The following is a 19154-nucleotide window of genomic DNA, read 5'->3' as shown; positions in this document are numbered from 1 at the left end:
TTAGAGCAGTAATTATTTTTTTTTTAATTTGCATTTAAGATAAAAAATAAAATGTTGTCTGTCAATATGCTCAATTCACAATTACTTAAGTGGAAAAGTTTCAAGAAATGATTCTGAGATGATTCACTTTATAACATGGCGCATTATCCTGTTGGAAGTAGCCATCAGAAGATTGGTACACTGTGGTCATAAGGACATAGGTCAGCATGCTAAATTGGTTTTAAGTGGCCCAAAGTGTGGCAATAAATATCCCCCAAATAGATGGTAGAAATAGATCAGGCTCAGTATAGCCTAATTATAGACTCTTACATTTTAGCTTGAATTGATTTATTTAATTAAAGTACGCTAGATTACTGTGTATGCAAATGTTATGTAAAAAAAATACACAAAATAATTTACTTCAAAAAGTAGTTTTAATCAGAATCAGTTGGCTGTAATGGTTAATTTTTTTTTTAGATTTCCACTTTTTTTTTTTTTGTTATTGAATATATAAGAAAACAATAACAATCTCAAATAACAAGTCAATAACAAATATTTCAATACAAGAAGAAATATCACAACTCCTGCTTTTGAAAAATAAAATTAAATGCACAGGCTGGAACAAAGTATAAAATAAAATTAAATAAATAAAAATAAATAAAATAATAATAGTAGTTAAAGTAAATTAATCAGTGGGGACTACCAACTGAAATTCTTCAATTAACTCAAACAATTTAATTGCATTTAAATTCTGCATCTTTCTCAGACATCTTTTGAAAAGGGAAAGTTCATTTTTGAGAGCAGAGATTGAGAGGGAGCATTTTGCATAGCGACATTTATGGATATAATACTTTGTTACAATTATTAGAATATTGATTAAAAATTCCAATTTTTTTTTCTTTAATGGATAAACCGAATTGAATGTTTTGCCAGGAAATAAAATCTAAATTTATTGTTTTAGAAGACAGAAAGGTTCGAAGTTGATCCCATAAGTTTAATACTTCTTTACATTCATAAAAAAAATGTTTAGTTGTTTCCAATTGAGTTGTACAAAAGCCACAATTCTCAACATTAAACTTAAATCTCTCTCTTAAAAACTCATTTGAAGGATATATGTTATTTATTATTTTAAATTGTAATTCTTTATATTTAGGAGGAATTGGGAATTTCAAATAATTTGTCCTAATTTTGACTATCATAGATTTCTTAAAATTTTGTAAGAGAGCTGTGCTTTTTGTTCTTCCTGGGTACATATTATTTATAGAATATTGATTCAAAAACTTGTTGTTGCATTTATTATCTCTAATGTCCACCTGCTCAAATTCAATCTTATGGAGACAAACAATTGCAATTGCAAACAGTTTATAGGTGCATTACCGCCACCTTCCAGAATGGAGCGACGCGAGCTCTTCTCGCGAGTCCTTGCGTATAACAATGACGTCGTATGTGATTGGAGGAGCCTGATGAGCCTTCGGCCCCATCGTCCAATCACGTGTGAGCTTTTGTGCACTACGACTTCTCGCGAGACCAGCATATTAGCAGACATGTTTGTGTTACTATACTCAGAAGAGCTTCATCTCCAGTTACCGTGTTTGTATTTTGTTGTTACGTGAACAATGGCTGCACGACGTCTCGCGTTCAACTCGCCTCCAACTGCTCTTAGTCCACAACTTTCGGCCAGCCCGCAGACTGACGAGAAGAAACTGCTGATTGCTATCAGCGGACTGTCTCGTCAGCTTGCCCAACATACTGCCGACATGAATGAGCGCCTCACTCAGCTGGAGAATTCGATGCACTCCAGGTTGTAGTCCATAGAGGACAAGATGGCGACTCTGCAGTTAGGGTGGCCATTTCTATAGCACCAAAAAGGAGGACATTGTGTGGCATATCAATAAATTACTAAGGTGTACATAAGAATCGGGTAAAGTCACATTTATAGCACAATTCTTAGTAGTTTAAAGAGGATGCTTGTCTAGCTGAATAGAACAAAATATTAAAGAAATGTAAAAAAGAATTGGTTCCCAGCATTTGTATTTATTTAATACATTGTGGTGTTTAAAAAGTGACCATTTTTTAACACAATTAATTTGCGCAGAACTGCTGCAATTGATCATAAAGCAGGTGTGTGTGTTTTAATAAAGCTCTTTCTTTGCATAAACAGCTTCCTGGCAAATCTTCATTTCCTGTATAAATTCATTCATGTCCTTGATGGTAGCATAATAATTGTGTAGTAGTGTAGGATAACATAAATACACAGCATATGAATGAATAAATATATGAATATATATATATATATATATATATATATATATATATATATATATATATATATATATATATGAATGAATAAATATATATATGAATAAATATATATATATATGCCAACCAATCACGAGCGACTTTACTTGTTTAAAAAGAAATGGTTCCGTCCAATACTCAGTAAGAAAATTAAAGCCTGGCGTGGCCACGTGTGGTTTTGCTGCCAATCACGAGCGATTTCATTTGTTTGAGAATAGCGGTTTCAGCCAATACTGAGAAGGTTATTCAAGCCAGACCTGGCCAGCCGCGCGGGTTTGCTGCATTCATATGCTAATTAGGGCCATTAGTACAGCTGATCGCTCTCCACATACGTCACGGTACGTTTTCGACAATTTGTGGCACGACAAACGCGGACAAGCACGGGTTGCAAATTGTCGGAAACTGACGAAAATCAGGCAGATCTGCGGGAGTTTACGGGGGTTTACGGGGACGAAAATCTCACTTTTCATGCAGTGTGTACCACTACTTATCATTACATGAATGCTGGACTGTATAATAAAGTGACATGTTTTCATGTCTAAAGGTTATAGCAAAAATGCATTGATTAGTGAATAAAAGTAGTACCATGTCTCATAATTGAGCAAATATGAATGGGACAATATTACCAATTCTAAAATGTGACATAAGAAACACTAATATCTGTGTTAAATATATACAAAAACAAATTAATTGTAAATGACAAATATATTCTTATTTCTACTGAGTTTTTAATTAACTTTTTTTTAAAATAGAAAGCCAAAAATCTATGTATTCTTGTTGCCAGGTTGTGTTAAATTTCTCTTTTTTGATAATCAATATATAAATCTCTTCAACAAGCCATGACATTCTAATCAAAGCACATATAGGATCAATTATCTTTAGTATAATTTTCCAGCACCACAGACAAGATATATTCTTTTATCTAGACAAAAAAACATATTGTGTGTTTTAACACCAGTAATTACGAATAAATCAAAAACACACTATTCAAAATAGTACCGAGGATACTTCCTCTGGAGCTGGCCTATTAAATAAAATTAATGTAGCTTTTTAAAAGCAAATATTCTATAATGACTTGGTTCTCTTTCTTGACATTGTTGAAGATATATTTATATTCTTTTAAGCACATAACTTATTATTCTGCAAAATCTATTAGTCTAATATATTGTAGGAAAAAATACTACATATGTTCTAGGGCTTTAATTTGATATTAAGTTGCTGATTGATTTATCTGTACCCGTTTTTCATTGTCCACAGGTCAGAAGGCACAAGGAGCTTCATTAATTTGTCCTTCTTTGATGTCATTATGTACACTTGTAACACATTCATTTGTATGTAATAAATCCTAAATGTTTTATTGGCTCATTGCAATGAAAATAGGATTTGTGTAAAAATGTATGTAGGCCCTTGGGTTTATTTAAAGGAGACAAAAGGAATTTAGCGCCTGATTCAGTGAGATTACAGACAAGAGGGATCTAATTAATGAATAAATGTCAAGCCTTCGTCTTTTCTTAAGTAAACTACAACACCAGCATGTACTTTGTGTGTCTGAGTGTGTTAAGTAGATTATTTGATAGAAAAGTGTTAATTTCCAACCCTTTTATCCAACAGAGAATCCTGACCGACCGATTCATTGACAGTTTCCGTGTGTTTACTGCTGGGAGAATCTTCCTCATTTCTAAGTGAATTAATGACACAAACGAAACCATTTCATTTGTATTCTTTTCATTACTTTGTTTTTTAGCGAGGGTCTCGTCTTAATGTTATGTGAACAATTGTTTTAGATGTTTTAAAGGAAGAAATGTGGAGAAAATCCGCCTCTTGATGCTGCGAAACAAGGAGCTTCAGACACTTTTGAGCGTTCCTGGGTTAATAAGAGAAAGTCCTGGAAACCAAATCGGACCTCAGTGATTAGATTAGACAATTTCCTTTCCGATAAAATAAGTTATATGATATAAAAGTTTAACTTAGCGAAGATTTAGAGCTTTAAAACCGGGAAGAAAACACAATTGCGGAGCGATTTGAGGCGGGAGCAGAGCAGCAGGCTGAGTTGTTTCTTCAGGGTTCTCATCCATATTATAAATCCCGCCTCCTGCTCTGAGCTGGAGACGTTCAGAGGAACATTAAGAGAGAAACATGGCAGAAGAAGCTCCAGCAGCTGCACCGGCTAAGGCCCCGGCAAAAGCCCCGAGGAAGAAGTCCGCTCCTAAGGCCAAGAAGGATGGACCCAGCCTGTCCAAGCAGATCGTGGACGCCGTGACCGAGTCCAAGGAGCGCAAAGGAGTGTCTCTGTCGGCGGTGAAGAAGGTCCTGGCTGCTAAAGGGGTGGATGTAGCTAAAGCCAACAAGCGCATCAATACGGCCGTCAGCAAGCTGGTGGCCTCAGGCACCCTGTCTCAGACCAAAGGGACCGGGGCCACCGGCTCCTTCAAGCTCGCCAAGGAGTCCGCTAAACCAGCCAAGAAGGTGGTGAAGAAGAAGGCTCCCGCCAAAGCCAAGAAGCCCGCCGCCAAGAAGGCCAGCACCCCGAAAAAAGCCACCGCTGCTAAGAAAGCGTCAGCAGCCAAGAAGTCTCCGAAGAAGGCAGCAGCGGCCAAGAAAAGCGTGAAAAAGGTGGTGAAGAAGAGCCCCAAAAAGGCCGCCCCTGCTGCCAAGAAGCCAAAGGCTGCTAAGAAGCCTGCAGCTAAGAAGCCTGCAGCCAAGAAACCTGCAGCTAAAAAGGCCCCAGCTAAGAAGGCCAAGAAGTAGACTGCTGCTTCAACCAGCACTCAGTGCAACAAAGGCTCTTTTCAGAGCCACCACAGCTTCATTTCAAGAGCTCATTCTTTATAAGCACAAAATTAATTACTCAATTAAATAGATAAAATAATCAAACTTAAAAGTAGTGATCAGAGTGGTTGATCAATGTAATGATTAAAATCTGTTTATCTGCTCCATGGGGACAGCTTCGTACATATGATTGACAGATTAACCCTCAAATAACGAGATCATTTCTAAAAGTGATCAAAGGTGACCACAGTAACAGGAATAAATGGCAGTAAAACAACAAAAAAAAAAATCAGTAAATGAATTGAAGAATTAAAGCACTATATTTTATTGAATGTTGCTATTATAAATGCAGATAAAAATCTAAATAATTACATGTGTACTCTCCATTGTGATTGGCAAGAATGTACAGTTTAATGTTTAAAAACGTATTATTTATTTCTTTTACCTTAGTTTTTAGTTTCATTTTTCAAAGTAGAAAGGAGATTGATTCGATTTAGGGAAAAGATAATTGTAATCCATATTTATTTCAAACTCCAACCTGCATAGTGAGCTATTCCAAAACAAATAAGATGTGACACATGAATAAATGGGGTTTCTTGAAAGTATTTCCGTTTAACTCTAACTATACATAAAGTAACATTTTTTGCATATTGTTTGATATAATATTGAAAATTTCTTCCGATTATCCTCTTAGAAACTCCCCGCATTTTTCTTTCTTTGTTAAACATCTCGCGCTTTATTTTCAAATGTCAAACTCAACCAATTGCTGAGTTGGACGGGCTGTAGCACGTGTTTAAATTGGTCCAATCAGAGGCCACCTCACGCAGCGCCTCTCTTTATAAAGCCGCTGTTTCCTCTGTGCGCTTATGATCAGAAGGTTAACTTCTAGTCCGCCATGGCAAGAACCAAGCAGACCGCCCGTAAATCCACCGGAGGAAAGGCTCCCAGGAAGCAGCTGGCTACCAAAGCTGCCCGTAAGAGCGCCCCGGCTACCGGTGGAGTGAAGAAGCCCCACCGTTACAGGCCCGGTACCGTGGCTCTCCGAGAGATCCGCCGTTACCAGAAGTCCACTGAGCTGCTCATCCGCAAGCTGCCCTTCCAGCGTCTGGTCAGAGAGATCGCTCAGGATTTCAAGACCGACCTGCGCTTCCAGAGCTCCGCCGTCATGGCTCTGCAGGAGGCCAGCGAGGCTTACCTGGTTGGTCTGTTCGAGGACACCAACCTGTGCGCCATCCACGCCAAGAGGGTCACCATCATGCCCAAAGACATCCAGCTGGCCCGCCGCATCCGTGGAGAGAGAGCATAAGTCAAGCTCATACAACAAAACCCAACGGCTCTTTTAAGAGCCACACAAATCTCTCCTCAGAGCTTTGATCCTGTATCATATGATAAAAAGCACCTCTTATATAGATCTTCTGCAAAATGGATACCAGCCTCACCAGATTAGCCTATAAACTTCCTCCTGTATAACTTTTCAATATTTATCTGGTAAGGATTCCATGAGCAACAAGTGATTGGTTACTGCAGGATGAAACAGAATCTCTAAAAAAAAGAAAAAACAGGATATTTAGATGTAGGTTTTGTCATTTTAATATATACATTTCCTATACATTTTAACTGTCAGTCATATAATTATTTCTGCAAAATGCTAAATGTAGATTTGCTAAATACCTCCCTAATTTTTCTATGCTTAAAGATCAGTTATCCTTATTCAAGGGTTAAGAAATACAGAATAATAATGCAAAAAAAAAAGTTATTTACTTAAGTTTTTTTCTTATATTTATCAGTGTTGGTTATTTGTTAGTATTTATTAGTATAATAACTAATTTTGATATTTATGTGCGTGCGTGTTGCTTTTTTTTTTCTTTTTGTAAAGTGTAGTGTCGGATTGTTTTTTTTTTAATAATATGTCAGATTATTTTTAAAGAGCTAAAGTTGTCTTACTCATAATTGTCTTTGTCCAATTAAAAAGAACCTCGACAACATGTGGAAACTCAAAATTTTATTAAAAAGCTAAATATTAAAATGTTTATCATAAAACAGGGTACTATTGTCTTACAGTCATAAAAAAATTGCTCATCAGTCTTTTTTTCCCATCCCTTCTATTGTTATTGTGATTTTTTCGTATCTAGAGAAAGATGACTCAATATCTGCTATGGGCTTGTCTGTTTTCTACCTACTCTGACCGTACTTTATTTGACAGATATCACTGATATTTCACAAGCATCCATCAAAGTTTTAAAAGTGGGTTGTCACTTTGTTGTGCAGTAATCTCAGATCTATGCTGTGTGTTGTAGCCTGCTTTCCATGCCTGATGTCCCTTTTGTTCTCTCTGGGTTTAGTTTACCAGTAAAAATTAAAAAAAGATTTTTTTACTGAACTCTTTAACAGTGTTTATATTTGGGAACAGTTAACAATTTTTGAAATGTACGTAGTTCTTGAGATACAGAAATTCTCTGGTACAACCATGTGTAAATATTTTCTATAAAGAAATGGCTTATTGTGTCTGTTCTGGGGGAAAAGCAATAAAAAGGTCATTTCAATATAGTTTTATATATGTGTTTATGTATAGGTAGAATGGATAAAAGGTTTGACAGGAAGAAAGGGGATGGATCTAATATATATTAAATCATTATTTATCACATTTTATTATCTATCAAAAACGTATGACAATTTTTTATACATGGAATCATGAGCCGTATACAATTATGATTCCTTACTTTAGACAACAATGGCCGTATATTCTGTAATGCTGTGTCTGAATAGGTAAAAAAATTTCTATCTTTAGCCATGCCTCAATCTGCAGGCTGCGGTAATTGGCAGAAACAGACGGCGGAAAACGGACGCCTGCTTTGATTGGACGACAGGATTTGTTGTAATAAGTGACCAATCAGAGAGCATATGATCCACCACCGGCTTTATATATACTCCCAATGCGCGTCTTACAGTCACTTGTTATAGTAAACCTTTACAGAAATCATGTCTGGACGTGGAAAGACCGGAGGCAAAGCCAGGGCTAAGGCCAAGACCCGCTCCTCTCGTGCTGGGCTGCAGTTCCCAGTCGGCCGTGTTCACAGGCTGTTGAGGAAGGGCAACTACGCTGAGCGCGTGGGCGCTGGAGCTCCCGTGTATCTGGCTGCAGTGCTGGAATACCTGACTGCTGAGATCCTGGAGTTGGCTGGAAACGCTGCTCGTGATAACAAGAAGACCAGGATCATCCCCCGCCATCTGCAGCTGGCTGTCCGCAACGACGAGGAACTCAACAAACTGCTTGGCGGAGTTACCATCGCTCAGGGCGGTGTTCTTCCTAACATCCAGGCCGTGTTGCTGCCCAAGAAAACCGAGAAACCAGCAAAGAAGTAAAACTGCAGGCTCTCTGAAACAAACCAACGGCTCTTATAAGAGCCACCCAAATCTCACTAATGAGCGGGATTTACTGTTAGTATTTTAACATCAGACATACATATCATGTATGCGTACTAGATAAGAGAGATCAGATTGAGAACATGAGAGGAAACGTCAGCATACATTCCCCTACATAAAAGACGTTCAATGTATTCACGTCCTACAAATTTCAATGAATGGACATGATTTTGTAGCAAAGCACTACGTACATAAATGCAGGGTTGTTAAATACCTGCCTTATTTTCAGGGGGCGTTTGAGAAAGATATAGAATAATGCCAAAAAAAATAAAAAAAAACTGCACCATGTCCTTTTATTGATTCCCTTAGGGTTTTCTTTTTTAATATTTCATAATTTTACTGATGTGCTTTTTTTTACTGTTTTGTCCCATTTTCTTGTAGTAAATTGTGAAGATTGTTTTTTGTCCTTGTTTACTTAGATTATTTCACAAGAGCTCTAGTTGTTTCACTCCTAATTGTATATTTTCCATTAAAAAGAACCGCAGCAGCAAGTGGAAAGTCAATATGTTATTTAAAAATAGAACTTGTTTATCTCATCAAAGATCTACACCATATAAAATTACCAAAGTCGGAATTTAGCTACACTCCCTACATAAAGCAGAGTATATTTACTAAACATCTAAGTTATTTAAAAATCCATCTGAGCCCCAAACCTTTTTTATGAAATGCAGCTTCTTTATTAATCAAAAGGTTCAATTGAAGCATTCTCTCAGAACAATATTCATCTAATCCATCCATTAATATTTCCTGTGTTTGTACACACGTAGATTCATTCATCCTAAGCAGTTGTTTCCTTTCAGTTTGATGCTATATTTTTGTTTTATTTATTTGTTCAGAGTCTCTTAATATTCAAACTTGTCTCCTAAAAACTGAAACGTGGTTACAAGCGTAGAGGCGGGAAAAGCAGGGTTGCTTATCCTCACTTAGGTCCGTAGGGTGTAGTTACAGGTGCTGGTCATAAAATTAGAATATCATGAAAAAGTAGATTGATTTCAGTAATTCCATTTAAAAAGTGAAACTTGTATATTATATTCATACATTACATACAAACTCATATATTTCAGATGTTTATTTTGTTTAATTTTGATGATTACAAATGACAACAAATGAAAATCTCAAATTCATCATATCAGAAAATTAGAATATTACTGAAGACCAATAAAAACAAAGGATTTATAGAAATGTTGGCCAACTGAAAAGTATGAACATGAAAAGTATGAGCATGTACAGCACTCAGTATTTAGTTGGGCCTCCTTTGGCCTGTATTACTGCAGCAATGCGGCGTGGCATGGAGTCGATCAGTCTGTGGCACTGCTCAGGTGTTATGATAGCCCAGGTTGCTCTAATAGTGGCTTTTAGCTCTTCTGAATTGTTGGGTCTGGTGTATTGCATCTTCTTCTTCACAATACCCCATAGATTTTCTATGGGGTTAAGGTCAGGAGAGTTTGCTGGCCAATTAAGAACAGGGATACCATGGTCCTTCAACCAGGTACTGGTAGCTTTGGCACTGTGTGCAGGTGCCAAGCCCTGTTGGAAAATGAAATCTGCATCTCCAAAAAGTTGGTCAGCTGCAGGAAGCATGAAGTGCTCTAAAACTTCCTGGTATGTGGCTGCGTTGACCCTGGACCTCAGAAAACACAATGGACCAACACCAGCAGATGACATGGCACCCCAAACCATCACTGACTGTGGAAACTTTACACTGGACTTCAAGCAACGTGGATGAAGTGCCTCTCTTCTTTTCCTCCAGACTCTGGGACCTTGATTTCCAAAGGAAATGCAAAATTTACTTTCATCAGAGAACATGACTTTGGACCACTCACCAGCAGTCCAGTCCTGTTTCTCTTTAGCCCAGGCAAGACGCTTCTGACGCTGTCTGTGGTTCAAGAGTGGCTTGACACAAGGAATGCGACAGCAGAAACCCATGTCTTTCATACGTCTGTGTGTGGTGGTTCTTGAAGCACTCACTCCAGCTGCAGTCCACTCTTTGTGAATCTCCCCCACATTTTTGAATGGGTTTTGTTTCACAATCCTCTCCAGGGTGCGGTTATCTCTCTTGCTTGTACACTTTTTTCGACCACATCTTTTCCTTCCCTTCGCCTCTCTATTAATGTGCTTGGACACTGAGCTCTGTGAACAGCCAGCCTCTTTAGCGATGACCTTTTGTGTCTTGCCCTCCTTGTGCAAGGTGTCGATGGTCGTCTTTTGGACAACTGTCAAGTCAGCAGTCTTCCCCATGATTGTGTAGCCTATAGAACTAGACTGAAAGACCATTTAAAGGCTTTTGCAGGTGGTTTGAGTTAATTAGCTGATTAGAGTGTGGCACCAGGGGCCATCAATTTTGAACCTTTTCACAATATTCTAATTTTCTGATATGATGAATTTGAGATTTTCATTTGTTGTCATTTGTAATCATCAAAATTAAACAAAATAAACATCTGAAATATATGAGTTTGTATGTAATGTATGAATATAATATACAAGTTTCACTTTTTAAATGGAATTACTGAAATCAATCTACTTTTTCATGATATTCTAATTTTATGACCAGCACCTGTATATCTAGCTCCTCAGCGATCTAGCGCTATTCTCTCTGTCAGTTAGACTTTAGACAACATGAGCGGCCGAGGCAAAGGAGGAAAAGGACTCGGTAAAGGAGGCGCTAAGCGTCATCGCAAAGTCCTCCGTGATAACATCCAGGGCATTACCAAACCCGCTATCCGCCGTTTGGCCCGCCGTGGTGGAGTCAAGCGCATCTCCGGTCTCATCTACGAGGAGACCCGCGGTGTCCTGAAGGTTTTCTTGGAGAACGTCATCCGTGATGCCGTCACCTACACCGAGCACGCCAAGAGGAAGACTGTGACCGCCATGGATGTGGTCTATGCTCTCAAGAGGCAGGGCCGCACTCTCTACGGCTTTGGAGGTTAAATTCCAACTCAATCCCACAAAACAACGGCTCTTTTAAGAGCCACCCACATTTCTTAAGATGATTCCTGCAGATTTATTTACTGAACTTTGGAAGTGAAATTGAGTTATTGACGTATTTTGACTGGATAGTCTAATTATATTCTGAGCTCCGGATTTATGAAGTGGAGCCGATTTAATGTAATAGGGCAAAGAGTTTTTCTTTGTAACTTTGTTTTATCACAATACGAAATGCTTATCCATAAAAGATCACATCTGTTCATAAATTACATGGTCTTTGAAAATAAGCGGTAGGTATGGAGGACAAATCCTGCCATAATGTGAAAGTGATCAAAATTAAAGATATATTTAAAAGGCTATAAATCTTTATTGTTATACATTTTATTCTGTGAGACATTTGAATTAGTTATGCTGTATTTTTCCTTTACTTATTACAATGTCCTGCTGTGTTATATTTTAGTTTTCATTGTTAAACCACCCAAATATATTTAAGTTTCTGTCCTTGTAGATTTTATTTTCATAATTTGTGATCAAAGATATTCATGGTGTTTTTATCAGCGAACAGATTATTTTCGCCTCTCATTTTCCTGCCACTTGTTTCTCCACCTCCACAGTGGCTACCTTCTGTCAAGTTCATGCTAGTGAAATGAGCAGCTTTTGTTTTCTGTTAATTCTTCATATAAAAATGACAAACTTTGTCTAAATTAGTCCTCCAAAGCCCTCATGCTCCAGGTTTACCTGTGGAGTACCACAGGGATCAGTGCTACAACCAAAGCTTTCCATTGTTCTGTGTGCTAGGGTTCAAACATCTACGATATTCTCTGTGTGTGTTGCTAATTATGTATTAGGCCTTGAAATATGTTTACACAGTGTGAAAATTATATAGCACCAATAACTCCCTCTGACCAGCTTCCCTGTGCCTGCTAAAGAGGAGCATTCCCACAGCATGATGCTGCCACCATCCTGTTTCATAGTGGAAATGGTTTGTTCAGGTGGTTGTGTACTATTTGTTACCTCTAGCGTTGCTAATAAAACCTGTTTGGCTTTAAGTTAAATTTATAAGCACAAAATTCTAACATTTTATCTCTTAACAATAAAACAGTCAAAGAGTAAAATAGCATGTCTTTAGCCTCAGTAAAAAACAGGAAGGATGTTTATCTTCCCACTCCAGCTGAGGTACATTGTTTCAGTGTTGGGCTCACATTTGCTTGTGTGCAGGTCACAGACTGAGCTGCTGGTGCCTTGTTCTGGCTCAGAGACTCTGTCTCTTCTCAGAGGACTCTGCTATAACACCGGCCTCACTCTTCTTCACCCTACTGTGTCCCAGCTCTTCCTCTGACTCTCTGAGGCTGATACTGGTGCTGCTAGTCACAATCATGCTGACCAACTCTCTATTGGTGTCTTTGCTGCCTGCTCTCTCTTTTGGTGCTTTTCTAGTAGAGCTCCTCTTTCTCTCAGGGTTCTCTCTGACAAAATCTAAGGACACAGACTGATCTTCTCCAGCGGTGAGCTCTTTGTTGTCCAACTTGGTGACATCATTAACCTTTCTTTTCCTGCCGAGTGAATTCAAACGGCTCTGAAAGAGTTCATTGCACAAATGTTTACATTCGATAGCAGATCTATTTAGGAAGCACTAAAAGAGGATGCTGACTGGGTGAAATCTAAAACCGCTCTTTGTAGTTATAAAACAAAAGCCACCAAATACTTTGACAGGAAAAAAAAAAGACACTTTTCCCAGAATCCACTGATCCCTGCATCACCAAAGATTTGCTAGAAAAAAGCTTGGCACCAAGGCATAAGGTTTTACAATTTTAGGAGGAAAAGTTAATTAACGTTTAACAATTTAATGAACTTCATTAAATCACAAGTGAATAATGGAATAACTGATTGTTTCTCAAACACGTCTAATGTTATTATATTAATATAACACTGCTGCAACGTTTGGTTCCCTAAATTTAACTATTTGCATTACTGTCTCTTCTTGATATAACTTGAGAGCAGGTGTCTCCATGTTGCTAAATGAGTTTAAAGGCCTCAGTTGTCAAAAAATCAAATCACAGTGAGACTTTCTGGGGATTTATACCAACGTCTGTCGATCTAGGAGCGATCTGTACTCAGGAACAAAGAAGTTGTTGCAGTGAAATCACTAAATTTTCTGTTTACGAAACCGTTGTCATGTTGAAATTTGAAAATGTGTCAGTTATCACAGCTGAGATTCCAGGTAACAGCCAGATTCTCGGAGGCTTTAGTATTGGATTCTACAGTAAGTGAAGAGAATGGGGTCTGTGACACGCGATTAGGAAAGACTCCAATTCTTAAGACTATAGCTGAAAAGGAGACATTTGGACATTTAAAATCTGTAAACAAAAAAAAATAGTGTGAAAGTATAAAATAAAAAAAATTAAAAATCATAAAGAAATCTGAGAAAACATAAAGGGTACGGAGCCCCAGAACTGACATGGAAGAAAATAGAGATACAGCGTGTGCAAGAAATACTCATTTTTTCCCAGTAAATGAACATTTATTCCCACAAAATGCTAGTTTGTTAGTTTTACGCACTTAGCTTACATCCACCGATAACCAAGGTCCTTTCAGAGACTTGCAGTTGGTCAACAATAAAATCTATCCCAGCATCCAAATTGTACGTGAAATGCCTATCACTAATGAGAATTCCTTGAAACATCAAACTTCCCAGAATGTCTTTGTAGCTCATCTCCGGCCTAAAATAAAACCTGACCAAGTGATCTCTCTCCATCACCTTCCTTTGAGAAGGTGTGCTGCGTGTGGGAAGATAATGTTTTAATATTTCTTGCATACATAATATAAATTTTGTGGCCAAAAGTGAGAATTTCTTGGGAATAAATTAGTATTTTGTGGTATTAAATGTACCATTTAGTGGGAACGAATAAATATTTTATGGGAACAAATTCATATTCAGTGTGCATGCTGTATCTCTTTTTTGCTCCCATGTCAGTTCTTTGTAGTTATAAAACAAAAGCCACCAAATACTTTGACAGGAAAAAAACAAGGCCACTTTTCCCTGAATTCACTGATCCCTGCATCAAAGATTTGCTAGAAAAAAGCTTGGCACCATGGAATTGGGTTTTGCAATTTTAGGAGGAAAATATGCAAAATAATCCGATTTTATGCATATAAGCTGTTATTATCAACGCATTTCATGTTTTTCCAGTAAATGCAGTTTAACCTGTTTCCATCCTGTTTCTTCTTCATATAGCTTGAACATTACCTTGTTTTCCAGAGAGCAGGTGTCTCCATGTTGCTGACCGAATTTAAAGGCCTCAGTTGTAAAAACCTCAAATCACTGTGAGACTTTCTGGGGATTTATACCAACCTCTGTCGATCTAGGAGTGCTCTGTACTCAGGAACAAAATCTTCCAGTGAAACCACAACATTTTATTTGTTTACAAAACTGACGTCATGGCGATCAACTGTTCAACACTGAAGATGTTGATATTTGAAAATTTAGCAGTTATCACAGCTGAGATTCCAGGTAACAGCCAATCAGTAACAAGAAGACTGATGCGAAAGAAATGGATCTGGGATCAGGTGTGTTGGCCTACAGGTTAAATATGGGGAGGAATATTAACACATCCCCCTGAATAAGTAATTTCAATTCTTTTTATGGAATTTTGTTTTATTTTGTTAATTATGTATAAATATATATACTTCAGACTTTAGACAGATTTTATTTGTCATTTGGTTTACACATGTGTAAAACAAAAAGAAATTTAGTTTGGAAAAAGCTCACTGGACAATTTCATCTTTTTAAAAGTGCAGCTTTGAAAAATAGTAAAAATGACTGTAATTTTACTGTTCTAATATTTATATTTGTATTTTATTTTATATATGGGAACACATTTAATGAAATGGCAGTGGAGCTTTATTTAGCAAACCTGGTTTTCGCTCTAAAATACAAACGTTTTTTTCATGGATTAATGGGATATTTATTGATCACTGGGCGGTATAATGTTTCTCTTTTGTCTAACATGTTTCTGGATGTGTTTGGCTTGTTTAGCTGATACAGATCTTCCTACTTTGTATCCATGTTGCTGTTAACTGTGTGACATAACGTGAGTTCAGTTTGTAAAATCATGCCAAAAATACATCTTTGTAATATGGATGGAATGAAACCTAAAGTCTCAGATAGAGCTTTAGAAATATTTGAACTTATTTGACAAACGTCTGTTCCCAGTGTGGATATTAGTCAGACAGCCAATCGCCTCTATATGCCGACAAATTAAAAACAATAAAGAAAAAGCTCAATCTTTGCATTTATCAAAAAGGTGTTCAACACTGACATCTTGTGGTCTAACAGATGTTTTAACACAGGATGGCGCTCCTGAAAATAAATGTTTCTTGGTTTTCTACTTTGTATTTTCATGGTAAATAAAAGGTTAGAAGGTTCTGTTTATCATGTGTTGAGCGACTAAAATACTGGATAAATGTTGATAAAACATTTCATATATTTCAGTAGCTCAATTCAATGAAACAGTGAAAAACATTAAACAATTTAGTAAAGACAGCCATTTATTTTTAATTATTAACTTTATTAATCTCACATTGGAGAAATTAACTCTCTGCATCTAACCCATCCTTTTAGGGGACAGTGAGCTGCCAGTGTGCAGCATCCAGGGAGCAGTGAGTACACACAGTTTATTAGTAATAAATTCAGGCTGACTGCACCCCCCAGCCCTGTTATCCTATTAAAAGGCTGCTTGTTCTAGTTTGCCTCCATAAAAATGCACGCCCTGTAATCACACAAAAAATCAATTCAAAGTATATCAGGTGTTTAGATCAGCATCCATTTACATCAATGGAATGGAAAGGTTAATGTACTGTCTGAAAGCTGTACTAAATGAAATTTATTTTTTTATACATGTATACAAAATGACAAATGTCCTAGTCTGAGCAGATGCAGAGTTTTCTCTGTTAGTTTAGGGAAACAAATGTAATTTCGGACATATAGATGGACTAGATGTGGTTGTGTGTTATACTGTACAGTGTTTCGTAATTACACTAGATTTGGCAGTATGTGCATTTTATGATAGTGACTAGAGGTGGGCGGATCGATCCCAGGATCGATACTATCGATACCAACGCTGGTATTTATATTGAACAATATTCGTTTAACAAGATCGATACTTTTTATCCTCTCTCGCGCGCGCTGACTGCTGCGGAGTCACCAGTTTCCCCATATGTGTAACAGCACTTTGCTCCCCCTCCCCTCTCCTACAGTCACATGGCTCAGCGGCGCCAGCCAATCAGCGCGCAGGCTTAGCTTGGCCTGCCCACTCAGCACTACGTCACACAGACAACCGCGCTGCCGGTTGCTGGGTGAGTGCTCACTCAGACTTGGATGGAGAGAGAGACCAAAGACCCGCCTCCAGCCTCAGACAGACATCTTTGACCCAAGCGTTTCAGTCCTCCAGAGAATATCCAGGTAGATAACAGTGGTCATCGTCTGCAGCACTTCATTATACATCATATATTACTCAGAAAGTGTAGTTAAGACCTTGAAAAAACCCAGTACATTTATCCCATTAAAAATTGTTAGCTAAAATAAGCTAACATTAGATAATCTCTTATTTATTCCACGATTGAGAACTTTATAGAAAAAAAGCAACAGGCAAGTGCAGATTAAATGTAAAAAGTATCGGTATCGGCGATACTGACCCAGTATTTACTTGGTATCGGATCAATTAAAAAATCCCGGTATCGCCCACCTCTAATAGTGACAGTTTGAAGTAGAGTTGGACATTTTTTCCCTCTAAATTCTTCACCTCAGAAAACTGCACAACATAGTTTATGAAATCAAGAGTTTCTTTTCAACTGAGGTATCAGGTAAATGACAAAACATACCTTACAGATTTAAAGGCTGTCAATACAAACATTAACCAGAATGCCAACCTCCCCACCTCGATTTAAAAGTTAAAGGAAACAATTGCTCTTGTTGATATTTGCGTGGCCCTTAAAAGGGCCTTTGTTGAGTTTGCGGCAGTGAGAGTTTACTTGGAGCTGGTGTACTTGGTGACAGCCTTGGTTCCCTCAGACACAGCGTGCTTGGCCAGCTCACCGGGCAGCAGGAGGCGCACAGCGGTCTGGATCTCCCTGGAGGTGATGGTGGAGCGCTTGTTGTAGTGAGCCAGGCGGGAAGCCTCGGAGGCGATGCGCTCGAAGATGTCGTTGACGAACGAGTTCATGATGCTCATGGCTTTGGAGGAGATGCCGGTGTCGGGGTGCACCTGCTTCAGCACCTTGTACACATAAATGGCGTAGCTCTCCTTCCTGGTCTTTCTCTTCTTCTTGCCTCCTTTGCCGGCGGTCTTGGTCACGGCTTTCTTGGAGCCCTTCTTGGGCGCAGACTTGGCGGGTTCAGGCATCCTGATGTGTTCCTAGAAACAACAACGAATGAGATACAAGAGGAGGAGACCGGTGATTATATACAGGGTGTATGTAAAAGAGTCTGTGCTGTACCCTGTCTCTGATTGGTTTACATGCTCGGAAGGTTTAGAGCAGCTACTGGTGTGTGTGAGAGGGGGGGATGGGTTGGGAGCTTGTTGTAGCTTCACAGCAAGAAACATTTTGAGCTTTATGTTCTATTTAATAAAGGGCTACACCTATATTCATAGAATCTGGTGTTAAAATAGGTAACCAACGTTTTTATCTATTAGCCCCCTGCCTCTGTCAACAAGGAATATAAATGTTCAAAAACAGCCCATGAACAACAGAAAGCTCCAACAATCCAGAAGAACAAAGAACATCTGACTTGGAATGAAGCTCCATGCTGCTTAAATATAAGATTCCTAGATAAGTGTTGAAACATAAACAACTGAGAGAAACTGTTTGTGGTTACTAGAGAACATGGTACTGCAATAAAGGGTTTATTTTTTAATGGATTGATACATCTGCCTTTGTTGACTCAATTTTTATACTGATTCTGAATGCAATAATCTAAAGAAGAGCTAAAATGACAGCTGCAGTGGACAGAAAAAGCATAGCATAGTGTATGGAGGATATGGAGGACCAATCCTGCCACAATTAAAAATAAACTAATACAAACACCAAAAATCTGTACTTAAATAAGAATTTGTCATTTATGAGAAGGATGTAGACCTACTACTTAAGTTTCAGACAGCTTGAACAGAGCAACGAATCCAGCAGTGCGCCCAACCATAGACGGAGCCCCATTAGTTGTGATAGATGTCTCATATCTTCAGATTCCTATTCGCGTTTTAGAGTCCCTGGTAACAACCTAGCAACCGTGGCAAAAACTCTAACTGTATTGCCAAAGCTATAACCCTTCTATGTTCTATGTTGTTCTAGCTAAAATAGAATAAAACAGCAGTACAGTTACTAGAAATAAGGAAACAGAGCAGTAATACTAGTCTGAATAATTTTATAAAGGATAAAAGTAGAAATAAACAGGCTTAAGCGAAAGATAGTTATTTTTGAAGACCATGTCACTAGTGCACAATGTTACTTTGCATATGTGATCCTTCTATATTTCTGGTTACATTGAATTAAATTTATACCATTTATACAAATTCATATACACCATGGTGCACATTTGTGTCCACTTTAGCTATATTATTTCTGCTGCCATAAAAGAATTTCCTCATTATGGGACAAAGACGGGATTTTTTTCCCCTTCAAATGTCAGTGAAAAGCTTTTTTTTAAAGCCGTTGAGTACGCACAAACCAAATATTTCTAATAACACTTCAAATAGCAGGAACAATCT

General features: G+C 38.0%; 3 protein-coding genes and 1 pseudogene across 3 annotated transcripts; 3 read left to right on the top strand and 1 right to left on the bottom strand.

Moving 5' to 3' along the window:
* The first annotated feature begins 4392 nt into the window (after positions 1 to 4392).
* Positions 4393 to 5078, top strand: LOC119796590 (histone H1-like). Its single transcript, XM_038305216.1, has one exon. It carries the CDS (start codon positions 4414 to 4416, stop codon positions 5023 to 5025), a length of 612 nt encoding a protein of 203 aa, XP_038161144.1. The 5' UTR covers positions 4393 to 4413; the 3' UTR covers positions 5026 to 5078.
* An 863-nt stretch (positions 5079 to 5941) lies between these two features.
* On the top strand, positions 5942 to 11442 carry LOC119796566 (annotated as a pseudogene).
* LOC119796563 (histone H2A-like) lies at positions 8012 to 8421 on the top strand. The gene has a single exon (XM_038305170.1). The coding sequence runs from the start codon at positions 8026 to 8028 to the stop codon at positions 8407 to 8409; it is 384 nt and encodes a 127-aa protein (XP_038161098.1). The 5' UTR covers positions 8012 to 8025; the 3' UTR covers positions 8410 to 8421.
* Positions 11443 to 15957: 4515 nt separating the features above from the next.
* LOC119796560 (histone H2B 1/2-like) lies at positions 15958 to 17809 on the bottom strand. The gene is made up of 2 exons (XM_038305166.1): positions 17425 to 17809; positions 15958 to 16163 (listed from the first exon to the last, which is right to left on the bottom strand). Exons 1-2 carry the CDS (start codon positions 17793 to 17795, stop codon positions 16136 to 16138), a joined length of 399 nt encoding a protein of 132 aa, XP_038161094.1. The 5' UTR covers positions 17796 to 17809; the 3' UTR covers positions 15958 to 16135.
* Between the last annotated feature and the right edge of the window lie 1345 nt (positions 17810 to 19154).

The sequence above is a fragment of the Cyprinodon tularosa genome, unplaced genomic scaffold, assembly GCF_016077235.1.
Source record: "Cyprinodon tularosa strain WSP-4 unplaced genomic scaffold, ASM1607723v1 ctg552, whole genome shotgun sequence".
NCBI classification, from domain to species: Eukaryota; Metazoa; Chordata; class Actinopteri; order Cyprinodontiformes; family Cyprinodontidae; genus Cyprinodon; species Cyprinodon tularosa.
Note: the sequence above shows the minus strand (reverse complement) of the source record. Positions and strands in the feature narration are given on the sequence as shown.